At 41.0% G+C, this 13,145-nt stretch overlaps 1 protein-coding gene and 1 long non-coding RNA gene across 3 annotated transcripts in view; one reads left to right on the top strand and one right to left on the bottom strand.

Annotated features, from left to right (window-relative positions):
- Positions 1-797: 797 nt before the first annotated feature.
- LOC121065451 lies at positions 798-5,362 on the top strand. The gene is made up of 2 exons (XR_005817069.1): positions 798-3,450; positions 3,789-5,362. It is a non-coding gene; the product is annotated as an uncharacterized LOC121065451 (long non-coding RNA).
- The window catches only part of UBE2E2 (ubiquitin conjugating enzyme E2 E2), a 218,475-nt gene continuing 210,432 nt past the window's right edge, over positions 5,103-13,145 (bottom strand). For both annotated transcript variants that reach the window (XM_040548298.1, XM_040548299.1), the window contains exon 6: positions 5,103-5,845. In XM_040548298.1, the coding sequence (XP_040404232.1) occupies positions 5,748-5,845 (98 nt within the window). In that variant the 3' untranslated portion in view covers positions 5,103-5,747. The remainder of the gene's footprint in view (positions 5,846-13,145) is intronic.

The following is a 13,145-nucleotide window of genomic DNA, read 5'->3' as shown; positions in this document are numbered from 1 at the left end:
GGCCTTAACAAGGGGTTTGTGTTGCTGAAGCTCAAGCGAAGAAGAAGATTTAGGAGCTGGGGAACAGCAGAAGAGAAGCAGGGATGACTGAAGTAGAAGGCAAGCAGCTTGCATATGGTCCAAAGGAAGAAGGAAGGGATATTTTTGCAGGTCATTGGTGCTGAGGAGTGCTTGCTAGAGAAAGGCTCTTATAATTGGGACGTGTCTATGAAACGCAAATGGGAACAGTTAGAAGATGGGCAAAAGCGCAGTTAGACTTTGCTACAGGCAAGGTGTTTCCAAAGTGCAGTGGGCCAAGGCACTTTCTGTGCCTGTTTATGACAAGCAGAGAAAGGAGGGGGGCTGTATTGAAATCTGTGTGGTAGGAGCTCCATTCACACTAAGAGACTCCCTTCAGGGGCTTACAAAGGGTATGAGTCAACTGCAAAGAAAAGAGGCATTTCACAGAAGCTGAAGTGTGACCCTTTGTTTTTCTTGACCCCAAGGTCCTCAGCGACACAAAAGGGGACCCTAGCACTGATTCTGCAGCAACAAATGCCTGTTGTGAATGAGTGTATTTGAGGAGCGGTGACAATGAGTGACCTGAGGTGCGTGTTTCCAGCCCTTGTTTCCCAAGGGACTGCCGAGGGGGGGACCCTGTGTGCAGCTGGACAGAGGCAAAGGAGATGGGGCTGTGGGGAAGCTCTTCCTGGTGGAAGCACGTCCATGGAAAGCCTCTCCAGAAATGCGTGATCTTGCTGACCTTGCTGACTACTGGGACAACTGTGACAGTGGCGTTTCTTTTTTTTTTTTTTTTAATTCGGTGCTCCAAAACCTGTAGAACAGAATACAGCTTTTACTTAATCATTTTTTTTTCTAATTTAGGACTGGCAAGGGATTAGGATGGCTTAGTAGCCTTGTCTTTATTTCAGCCTTCCATTAGCCCATGACCACCTTCTTTCACAATCAAAGTAGACATGAAAGGGATGCTTTGCTTTGCCCTTTTCATCATCCTGAAGTGCTGCAGCTCCCTATTAAAGTTCATGATGGAATTAGGGAGCAGAATGATGGATTTAAAGGTGTCATAAAACTCTTCCTGGTAACTGGTAGTTCCCAAATATATACCAGTTGTGACCTGAGAGAGGCTGCTGAAGGCATCCCAGGCAGCCCTGCACTAGCTCTGCAGATCATTTGAGCTGAGGAAATGCATTTGCATTTGGATGTCATGCTAAGAAGGCAGGGCAGCACGGATTTCATTACTGCTAATGACATGTGTGGGAGAAGTGATTTAGTTTATAGCCAGTGCCAGGCGTGGCACAATGAGGAAGCACTTAATTCATACAAAGCTTCTTCTTGCTTCTGAGACTCAAAAATCTGGGGATTTCAAGCAGCTCTGGGAGGCCCAGTGTTACGTGACATGGTCTCGTTAGCACTGGGGCAAGAACAGAGCCGTGACGGAGGGGAGAGAAGGATGCTTCAAGATTTAGTACAGTTGTTGTGGAAAAAAAGGATAGGAGTAGAAATGAAAGGAAATGAGAAGGAGGTGAGGAGAAAGAGCAACCCGGGATAGAAAACCAGCAGGTAGAGCTTGCCCCGCAGGAACCACAGCTGCCAAGGCTGGCCAGTTGGACTTGGGAGGTGCCAGAATTTTTACTGAGTTCTTGTTCTAATGTACCCAAAGCAAAACACAGAAAAGTGCATTGGGCCTGGGGGAAGGTGTCTGACTTCACAGAGAAATTTCTGAGAACTGGGAAAGAGAAAAGGGACCCCAGTACAATGCTGGGGCTGGAGTAGCTGGGAGCTGCTGCACGGTCTGAACCATCACAGGGCATCTCCATCTCCAGTGGAGCTGCGTTTGCTTTTGCTGCTCCAGAAGGCACTGCCTCAGGCAAGAGGGAGCAGAGGGGGCCTGGGGCACATCCTGGTCACAGTCTTTGGGGGAGAAGGAAATTTTAATGCTTGGGCAACTTTGGGAAGAACTGTTGAACTGGGATCAGTATCTTGGGTGGCCTTTCAGCTGAGAGTAATGAATCAGTCAAGCAGAAGAAAGCAGCCAGAGAGGAGAGGGTGCATGAGAAAGAGGAGCGAGTCAGAGGGATTAATGACAGAGATAAGACAGCCAGTGAGAGGGTTGTGTGCTGTAAGAGCAGGCTGAAATAGCAACTGGGAGCACGCACTGCACCCAGAGCACACGCTGGGCCCGCGGCACTCCCCGTTCTGGGAGGAGCACGGGTAGGAAGCCTACCTGCAGCACACAGCATGAAAACCTGAAGCAAGATCTTTGAACAGGAATTATTCCTGCTTTATGCAAGGCACAGCAGCTGTTTTTAGTGGATTGTAACCATTTGGATACAATCACCCACAATGCATGCAATCAAAATGTTATGAGCTGCTAAAACTCACTCCTGGAGCAGCCTCTGCAAATGCTGTCTCTGTAAATACAGGATGTTTTGGGGTACTTTAATTTGAGCTATGTTATTCTGTTATGTTCTGGAAAGGGAAATCAGCTGGTCAGTTGGACACAGGGATGTGAAAACCACCTCAATAATTAGTGAATGAGGACTTACAGTTTGGAGAGGTCCCTGATTTCTGCTTCATCTGAGTTGAACTCGAAGGGTGTGGGACAGTGACATTTAGCAGGGCTTACAGGAAAGTCAATGCTGCTTTACCGGATATTGCAGCCGAAGTCAGAAAAGCTGTAAGACGCCTTTAAAGGACAGTTTTAGACAACTGTATACTATTGACTATGTTTTACTTTGTATGAGTCATCTGGATGATCTTCATACCCAGTTACAAGAGGGCAGCATGTGGCCTTCATCTAAAGAAGTTAGAAAGAAGATGATATGGCATAAAAGAGGAAGCAGGAATCAGCTAAATTTGCAGAGCATCTGAAAACAAAGGCAGGACAGAATAATATGCAGTATTTTCTAGAGGTAAAAAGAAAATAGATGAAAAAGACTCTATGCCAATACATTTTTTTTTTTCAGTGAGGCTCTGGAGGCAGACTGAATTCTGTTGGGGACGGCTCATTTCTCCTCAGCGACAACAGCAGGTTTCAAATAATGCTGCATATTCCCCAGGTTTAGCAGATGAAGAAAAAGAATTACTTGGGAGGCAAATAGAGCAGATTTGCAAATAGAGGAGAATGTTTTATGGCCAGACTTGCAAACATTTGGCTCCTGCAGACGCCAGAAGACTCTGCATCTGCTTTAATCAACGTGGGTTGATCCTTTCTGATTATTTCTTTGAGATCCCCACAGTTCTTAAGGCAGTAGTTTTATATTATCTATGACAAAGACACTGTTCAGCTTCACACAGAGGGCAACTTACCTGCAAACGTGAATTGTGCAGCTTTTGATCAGTAAGGAAGGTGAGCTGGAGCTGACGGACTGAGAACAGACATTTATTAAGCATTCTGTGATTCCCCTTCCAAAGTACCTCAGTAGTCTTTCAGTTACATCTTCATTACAGGTACAATTGGCTCTTCTGTTTATAATGTCTTCTTTACATTTTGGCAAAAAAATAGATGATAGTAGGAATATTTCTTTGTGAAACATGTTTAAAATGTACATTGGAAAATACTGCATTCTATTCAGCTGGGTGTAAATAAAGCCTGCAGAGCAGCAGACGCTTAAGTAATTCATAAGAAACTTGAAATTGGCCATTAATTGCTGTCTCAGGGGATACAGTTCTTTCATGGCACGAATCTCTTTAGCAGATAGGATAACAGGAGAAGTAATGCTGTTACTGCACTGAGCAAGATGCAGTTGTCCTTTTAATCTTTTTGCTCCCTTGTTGTATTTTTACAGCAGGAAGGTTCCCTTCAGACCTGGAGGCACTTTGTGGTGAGTTGGATGGTGAAAGCAACTTCCAAGGAAAGCACATACAGCAGTTGTCCTGAGAAGGTGTTCTAGATCAGAGAAGTCTGTCTTCTGGGTTTTGTTTTGTTTTTAAATTGTTATTACTCTTTCACATCTGTATCTGGGATCTGTTGGCCTGGCTGGGCTTGTAAGCAGTTGGCTTCTGCAGACACCAGAAGACTCTCCATTTGCTTTGATCAAAACAGACTGATTATTTCTTCAAGAAAAATAATACACTACCTACAATAAAATTCAGCTTCTATTCATGCAGAGGATAACTCACCCGTAGATTCAAGATGCACAGCTGTTCAACTACTAGCAAATGGCTGAGGGAAAAGCAGAACAGCCTGGCCGTGCTGAGCCGCATGGTGGTTGGTGTAGGGGAACTGTGCTGTCACCTTGTCTTCTTTAGTTTTCAGGACAGTCAAAGTTGGGTTGGCATGCAATGGGACTGGGTTTCCATGTAAGTTTATGGTGTTCCTATTGAAACGTATCGTCCTTAAGGTAAGTTCTTCCTTAAATGTAAGAGGAAGAGAGAGAGGGAGAGGGCAGCCAAGCACTTTATATGGCATCTGTAACATTTAATTATATGAGACAGGGATTTTCCAGGATGCCATTGCAACACAAAGAACATTTAGATATCAGCATCACAGTATATATTTTCTAAATCACAACACCCACACATTTCCTTAGCCAAGAAGAAGTTTTCCTTCTATGGCTGCATATCTAAAATTAGCTTGAAGGTCAAATCTGAATAGAAATACCCTTGCCATTGAATGAGCCGGGAATGATTGGTGCAATGGGCTCAATTTTCCCATCGAAAACCTTCATTTATTTTTTTTAAATAACAGTTGCTTTTACAATTAAAGAGCTTGGAGAAAGGCAAAATGAGGCCTGCTGTATAAAATCGTCATCAATATTCTGCTTCCATTGCAAGGCTATTTTTATAGCCAACCATTTTAAAAGTAACAAGATGGATATAGTGAAGCTATAGTACAAAAGATTCAGCAAGAGGCTTCAGAATAGCTGAGCTGAGCACCAGCATGTGAAAGAATGGCCTTAAAATTTGGAAGATGTTTGTATATGAAAGATCTACACAACGAAGAATTCTAAGTTAAGAAATGAATTGTTAAGAACAAATGAATAATCTAGGTCTAAAAATAGCTGCTTAACCTGTCGTTGTATTATGTGAGGACTAGGCAGCCTATACTGCACAAAGGCAAAAGCACCGTCTTGCAAAAAGCGCATTTATCAGCCACAGTGTTTTATTGAGTGCTTTAATAATACAAGTGTACATCAACTGATCCACAGTCAAAAGTGGCAGGTCCCTAAGAAATTTACAAGCACTTTTCTTTTAAGTAAATCAAAATACATATTAATTTGTTCAACGCAATAGCCTTTTGTGTGGGAAACGGAAGGCTAGTGATAAACACAGTCTTAGTAATGCACAGTGATTCTTGATTTTAAGCTTTTATACAAAACTTGTTCCCAGTAGCATGCACCCACCATTAAAGACTTCAGTACAAAAAAATAACCCTAAACACTACATTTAAGTAGAAACGAGATATAATTCTGAATTTGTTTGTTTTCCCAAAAACCACATGAAAGAAAAAAAAAACACACATTAATACAAAGCTTTGTGACAAAGCTCTATACTATTACAGATCCAACATTCTTTGCACTGATAACCAAAATTCCCTGTCTACATTTGAGGGAAACAACTTTCAAGTTAACAGAACAAAAAACCCCCAAACAAATAAAAATAAAAATAAAAACAAAAAGAAAGTAAGGACAACCTTTTGTCACAAAATGGTTCAAAATTTAATAAAAAATAAGAATGAAGGGAAGGGCTATTGATGCACTTAGTGAATGTGCTTGCACAGGTCCAGCAAATCCTAGAGGAGGTTCCTATGTGGCATATCGCTTGGTCCACTGTCTGGCCATTCTGTCATGCTCTGCTCTGTTAGTCATATACTGAGTGGCAATACTTCCAACCAGGGGGTCAGCTGAAAAGGAAACACAAACCATTAAATGCTTGTCAGCTTGGGAAGGATGAAAAAGCTATTCTCAGATTCAGATTTATTCTGTTCTCTTGGCTTTAATTGTAAGAACAAGGTGCCTACATATATTATTCTCATTTTGAAAGCACGCATGCATACAGGAGGAAAAGAACAAGAGGAAGGGGAGGAGCTGGCTGGGCAATTAGTTATACATTTTTGGTAGACATACGACTAGAACCATTCTCTAAAATTCTGCCTCACGAACAAATGTTCCAATAATTTCAGTTTGAGCCAAAAGTGGCAAGAAGAATTTCAGGTGATAAGAATGAACATACTAAAAGTCATTTAATTATGGTATTAAACTTCCATGGGCAATGCATGGGGCAATGAGTACTATTTTCAAAGCAGCAAAACTTAATTCCAAACTTTGGGAATTGGCATTTCATTTGTGAGACCATTCTGAGTGCTCATATGGCCAGAATGCTGTATGATTCAGTCTTCTTTGGCTACTTCTCTTTTTCCAAAAAGAAGAAATAAACAGAAAAAGTAATTTTACATTAATCTAGATCTACAAATTACTTCCCAAACAATTGAATAAAATCAGTTAGCCCTCTAAGAAAAACAAACCAAGAAAAGACTTTCCCAGAACAGACAGTGTGCAATCAACGTTTTTCTCAGGCAACATTTTTTTCTTCTCAGTTTAATGCAGATGAAATGCACAGAGATTTTTTCTTTTTGGAGGGACCCATACTCTTGATAGCTCTCCTGCAACAGTACATTTCCTGAGACTGTATCACCACACCGTGCAAGTTCAATAGCACTGTTACCATTTTTCCCTGACTTAGGCAAGACACATTTGACTTATTAGCAGCAGTTAATAATCAGCTCTATAGTTGACTGAAGATGGTGCCATTGAACAATATGAATACCAGCTTCCCCGGTACAGTCATAATCTGAGTGTTGTGTTTGCACAGCATTATTAACCACCGAGATTCCCGGAGCGAGATGTCAGGCTGTCTGCAAAGCAGAGTAAATCTGGGCTTTTTTGTTTGTTTGATGATAAGCGTTTATGATAGGATAAATACATTGCTTTAGCCAAAAATCAATTGATTGGCTTACTGCCAACAGTACTGAATATTAGTGGATAACATCTAATGAAAAAAAAAACTTTTGCTTTGAATATGTACCCTGCACGTTCAGAAGAGCCTGTGCTTTGAATCCTAAATTCGCACCTTCTAAATTAGTAAGGCAAGTTACCACTGCAGCTATGGCACGCTAAGTCCCTGTAGTCTCAGTCCTGCAAGCACTTACTGCATATGCTTAACTTCAATATCTTAATATATCCAGAGGAGGTCATCGAGGCCTGGACTTTGCTATTTTTACACATACGGGTGTCAAAGAGGTATAGCTGAGCTAAGATCCATTTTAAAAGTTTCAGAATAGAAAGTATATAACCTTTAGCTCCTCAGACAAGGAGAAGAACTATATGGGGGGTTACTGGAAGAATTTTGGTCTGTGCAGATGGGAGGCTGACACTTTACTGGTGTTTAAGGAGTGCAAAGTTGTTCATGGCTGGAATGAGGTTTGAGAAGAACTAAATGAGCAACTTGGGGAATGGGAAAAGGCAAAACTTCTCTTGACAAAAATTTAGGGAGCAGCCTGAGGGAAACCTTGTCACAGTGGCTGTATAGCTCAGGGATGAGTCTGACAGCACTGCTCCAACTTCCCACACCCTCCTGCATGGAGAAACACTTCTGCACAACTACATAGAAATGGAGACTAAGGGTGGAACTCAAAAGGAATCCTTGGAGCAAAATTTCATGAATTTGTTGGTTTTGATGCTGTTGGGAAAGGTGAGGTGTGTTTTGGCCTCTGAAGCAGCTGATGGTGACTGCCTGCAAGAATGTCATGGCACTGTCATTTGGAACACGGCAAGTACTATCTCAATAACATACATCTTCAGGAGGATTTGGGAAGTACAGGCTCCTTCTCTTACCTCCTCCTGTCATGGGAGGGTGGTTACTTTCTTTTGGGGTGGCTGAATCAGTGAGAGTTGTTTTTGTCATGAAAGTGGAGAAATCAGTTGAAGCCCAGTAATGTAAGACACAGTGGGTTGTGTCTCCTGTGGAAAGAATTCCCAGATCCATGTGTTGATGATGTCCTCCATATTGCTGAAGTGAAGATGGTGGTTCCCTAGCACGTGTGTGAGGGGAGGAAGGAAGGGAATGAAACAGCCTGAGGAAAGATGATTTTTTTGCCAAAGCAGTAACTGTGTGCAGTACTTTAAAATACTGTCTAAATTCATGGCTTGGTGATGATGCTGGCTGTGAAGACAAAGAGAAATATTTAGCTGTAAGCCTTTGTCTTTGTGTGTTTTGTTTTGTATTTGGGGAAAGAGTGGAGGTGACAGGTGACTACCTGCAAGATGCTTGAGGTCTATCTAGCTTTTGCTGGAGGTGTGTAAATTCCCACCAAGAGAGTGGTCTGTGAATCAACTATCATCTTGGGGTGGATGCCTTGAGTCAGGGCCTCCTCCACCAGCACCTGCCTGTGTGAAGCCGGAGTGCTGACGCAAGGAGCAGTACTTGCCTGCCATACCATGAGCAGGACCAGCAGCACCCACAGCCAGCTGTGGATTGGACGTTGCTAGAAGTTGCTCTCAGTAATAGCAGAAATAACATTGTTCTTCGCAATTTGGCAGCTTGTCTATACATTTTATTGCTTACAACAACGTTGAATAAAAGAACAAAACCACAGTCTGGCAAATTCACTTGCTAGTTTGAGATCCCAATCTGAAAGAACAGACAAATACTTCTTGCCAGAGAGGCTCCTAAGTCACATCTGTGCCAGAGGGTCTTGAGTTGTGTTGTCATTACTTGTGAGGACTTTAATAAGGACTCTTCAACAGGTGTTGGAAGAGCCAGCTTATTTTAGCAGTTCCTGTGAAGCCATAAAACCATCAGGAGGCACAACAGCTTTGTTTGGGAAGTCAGGACAACTGGTGAGGAGAAAACTTTTCATTTTAGATCAGAGTCGCCCAACTAGTGGCACACTGGCCAAGTTGATACAGCAGACTGCATTTGTGCTGGTGGACATACGGATGGTGTGTGAACTCCAGACATGCAAATGGTCCCGTTTTGCACCTGCATGAAGATGGGCACCTTTAGGCCCAAGCCACATTGTCCCTGCTGGAGGAGGCAGCTGGACAGCAGGCCCAAAGAGACATCTCTCACCACTTAGTGAGTCATGAGTTACCATCTCTACGTAGTTCATGGCAACAGGCCATAAAATGAAATTTAACAGATAAATAAATAAAAGCAACTTAATTAAAATAATATTGAAGATTTCATCCTCAACACACACAGCCTGTGCCCATAGTGTTCAAGTCCTACAAAAGACCGAGGAAGAGGAAGAAAGAATAGTACCCATTTGCCCCCTCTACAAACAGGCTAATGGCTGGGCATAGACCGGTTCTCAGCTGGGCTACACAGCACAAGGAGCATTGTGAAATCATCATTAGTAGGGCCAAATATGTAGTTACAAAACAACTGCCGCATAAACTATCCAACTGAAAGATGAAAAGGAATACTGGGTCTCAAAACTCAGAATTACTTTTCCCATGTTTCAATTCCTCATTACAGTAAACCTGTTTCTTATTTTCCATTTGTGTATATATCTGTGGTTTTATTCTCAACGTTAGAAATTTGTTTGCATAATTAGTAAACCAGTCTAGCTTTTTTTTTTTTTTTTTTTTTTTTTTTTTTTTTTAGGAAGTAGTGTGATTCATCAGTGAATCAGGGTTCATTTCAGAAATCTACTCCCAGTGGGGCTTTGTCCAAATGTCAGTGAAAACCAGGGGTTCAGAATATAAAGAAATGTGTTATCAGAAGGACTTAGTGAAATAAATTACAATAAAGCCACAATAAATTACTAATAAGAACAGCACAATTAAGCCATATTCAAATGCTATAAATTAAGGCAAAAACAGAACAAAACATTGTTGTGGAGAACACTGTCACACATACAGTCTCAGGCAATGCCACTCTTGGAAACATGGGCAAAGAACCCATTCAAACCATGGGCAACTGCTAGCCTGGCAGGATGCTTGTATATTGGGACCTCTCGGATCCCCAGACGCACCATGCCTGGCTTGAGAGCTGGTGTGGCCATGGTGTGACACCTTCCATACACAGCCCCCCCTCTGTCCTGTGGCCAAACAGGGACACCCCAGCGGAGTGCTGGATATTTGGGAACCTGGGACAGCAAAGAGCAATTGTGTGCTGCACGTGATGGGGAGAAGAGCTGGGTGAGATGAATTCCTGCCTCTCTTCAGTGGTTGGATGTGCTGCCCTGCAATGACTTGTCATCTTCTTTTGCAGCCACTTAATATGACTGTATACGGAAGAACATTTGTATCTCATATCTGTTGTAAGGCTAATCAAATTTACAGCCCAATTCTGGGGAGTTAATGCTATTGGGGATTTGGATGAGCTGAGGTTTGGTCATTACAAAATTTCAGCTGTGTTTAATGCTAGTTACACTGCTTTATCATCCAGAAGACAGACTATAATTCTTCTTTAAAACTACTTTTCCCCCAAATAAATGAAAATATATTGCTACGCTGTATTTTTCTCTGCTTGTATTTTTACAGCTATTTCTATGTCAGCAAATAGCAATTTCAGAGCAGAATTCATCTCCTGGGCTTTCCAATGCTCTTTTAAAAATACAGCAAACATACCCTAGTGAAATAAAAAATGGAGATAGTGTATTTAACAGCTTGATTTCAATGTGCCTTCTCCATCAGCCACATGATATGCAATGAAATTCCAATTGGTAGTGCCAATATGGTTAACGAGTCACACATTTAGACTTAAAATGTACATTATGGGTGTTTGTATGCATTATATATATATATATTTATGAGCATTTATAAAATAGAATAATATTTCTATTGCAGCATTTTACAGTTTTAATAGAGAACAGCTGATGGAGCCAGTTATTACACCATCAGAAATGAGTTCTCAGAAAGATTTCTGGAGCACCTTAAAAACTAAAAACCACAGCCCTATAAAAATTTTATAGTTTCTTTAGCCAAATATTTGATATATATATATATATACATATATATATGTATTTTTTTTTGGTTTGGGTTTAGATTCAGCTCTGTATCAGGGGGAATTTTGAAGAGTTGGCCTCCAGCTGATGAAGCAGAATTAAACTGGAAGAATTTCCAAAGGTTAGATGCAACTTGAAAGGTCTTATTCTGTCTCTTGAGCCATAAACTACTCCTTTCTCATAGCTATGAGAGGCATCCCATTGAGAGGCTCTATGGAACTACTTGTACCGAAACATCAGTCACCAAAAATTAAATCTGCTTTTCTTTCTTTGAACCAGTTGTGTGAAAAAAACAAAAAGCTTTTTTTTTTTTTTTTTTTTTTTAAATCTCTTTGGACTTCAGTTACATGTTTAGAAGAGATTTTGATTTTTGGAATACTGATTGATTTTTTTAGGTCTCTTTCCATGTATTCTGCTGTACTGCTTTTTGAATTAAAAAAATTGGGATTGCTTGCTTTTTCAAACTCTTTCAAGGAAAAGTGTAGGTGCTCCGTATGTCACCTACTGTACAGCTGCCTTGGAACCATCTTTACACAGCAGCATAGGCAGGATTGGTTACCCAGAAATTAACCCCCCCCCCAAATTAAATTTAATATTTTTAATAACTACATTTTGTTCGTTGATTTCAGTGCAAATAGCAGTGCAGGACAGTATATATTCCCACAATGGCTTGCAGTGAAAACCAAGTTTTCTGAATCCAATTTTTGTGGTTTTTAATATTGTACCAACCTTTAAGAAATAGGTCCCGAAAGCCAAACTAAAAAAAAAAAAAAAAAGATTGGGGAAAAAAGCAGAAACTAATAATTCTCTGTAACACCAGTTTTCTTAACAGCTAATGCTGGCAGCTTAATACACACCAAAAACATCCTTAAACTTAATTTTAAAAATATATTTTGTCTCTAATTATACTCTCATGTTGTTTTCAGTGATGTCCAGGCTTGTCTTATAGGGAGACTAGCCAGTGAAAACTGAAGTCAAAAGCAATGCGAGACATGCTACGCCAAATATGTCATAGAACAATTTAATACTCCAAGAGGAAGGGATTAAGAAAAGATGAATTGTTTGTGAGTAATTTTATTTATAGTGTCACTTTGCCTTAGGAAGTTTCCACAGTTTGCCGCATGTCACCTATTTTCAACTTAATGAACTCCTAGAAGACCATGTCAAGGATACTGTGTGTCTTGATGTGGAAAATGAGGCATGTGAAATGCATCATAGGATCCTTCGGTGATCTTATAGTAGCAGTGCTGCTCTCTCTCTTGCTATCATTAATAATAATGCACAGGCTAAGTAATTCTTTGGAGGCAGAGGCAGGTGAAGTGGCACACTGAATTACTCCACTAACCTTTCACCTTCGAAAAGAGTGTTCAAAAATCAGGGCACGAATGAAAACGAGTACAGCGTGGCACTAATCCCTGTTTGTGCAGCAATAAAACTAGCCTCACAGTTGGAAGTCTGATCAACACATGCTTATGAACTGGAACAACAGAATGATTCAAGCCAGAACAAAGAGCAGTAGCGGGGCTCTGGATTGCTTTACACACCCTACAAGCAGAAGCACAATTTATTCCTGGCTTTCATAAAATCACCGTTCCAACTATCCATAGATAATGCATTTATCTATCTATGAGGCTCTTTGAAAACTGTACAGAAGAATGATGAAGTGATCCATAAACACTATAAAAAGCAAAACAAATAAAATGGATTGTTTCAGTAAAGAAAAAAAGTGGTCCTTAGAGGAGAAAAGAACAAATTCTAGAAAGTCAGTGAAGTTATTATCCATTTTAGCAATTATAGCTTAGAGCAGAAATCATATGATATGGACTGTAACAAACTCTGCTTCTTGTTTCAGGAACTAGTTGTGCAGATTTGGCTCGCTACAGCTCAACACTCAACAGAATAATTCTAATATATATAGGCTACGTCAGTGTGCTAAAACATCAAAATACGCCTGCTGGAATTGCTTTAGAGCTCATGTACCTCATTAGGCTCTCTACTCTGGCTGACTTGGCTTTGATGAAGTGGACAACCATATGACCTTGTGCTTACACAGAGCCAAGGACTTTTCTGCTGGGGATGCCCAAGGAGCTGGGAGGGGACACAGCCAGGACAGCCGACCCAAACTGGCCAAAGGGGTGTCCCACACCATGTGGCGTTGTGCTGAACAGTAGAAGTGGGAGGAATTGGCTGG

Source organism: Cygnus olor, chromosome 2, assembly GCF_009769625.2.
Source record: "Cygnus olor isolate bCygOlo1 chromosome 2, bCygOlo1.pri.v2, whole genome shotgun sequence".
In the NCBI taxonomy this organism is placed as follows: domain Eukaryota; kingdom Metazoa; phylum Chordata; class Aves; order Anseriformes; family Anatidae; genus Cygnus; species Cygnus olor.
Note: the sequence above shows the minus strand (reverse complement) of the source record. Positions and strands in the feature narration are given on the sequence as shown.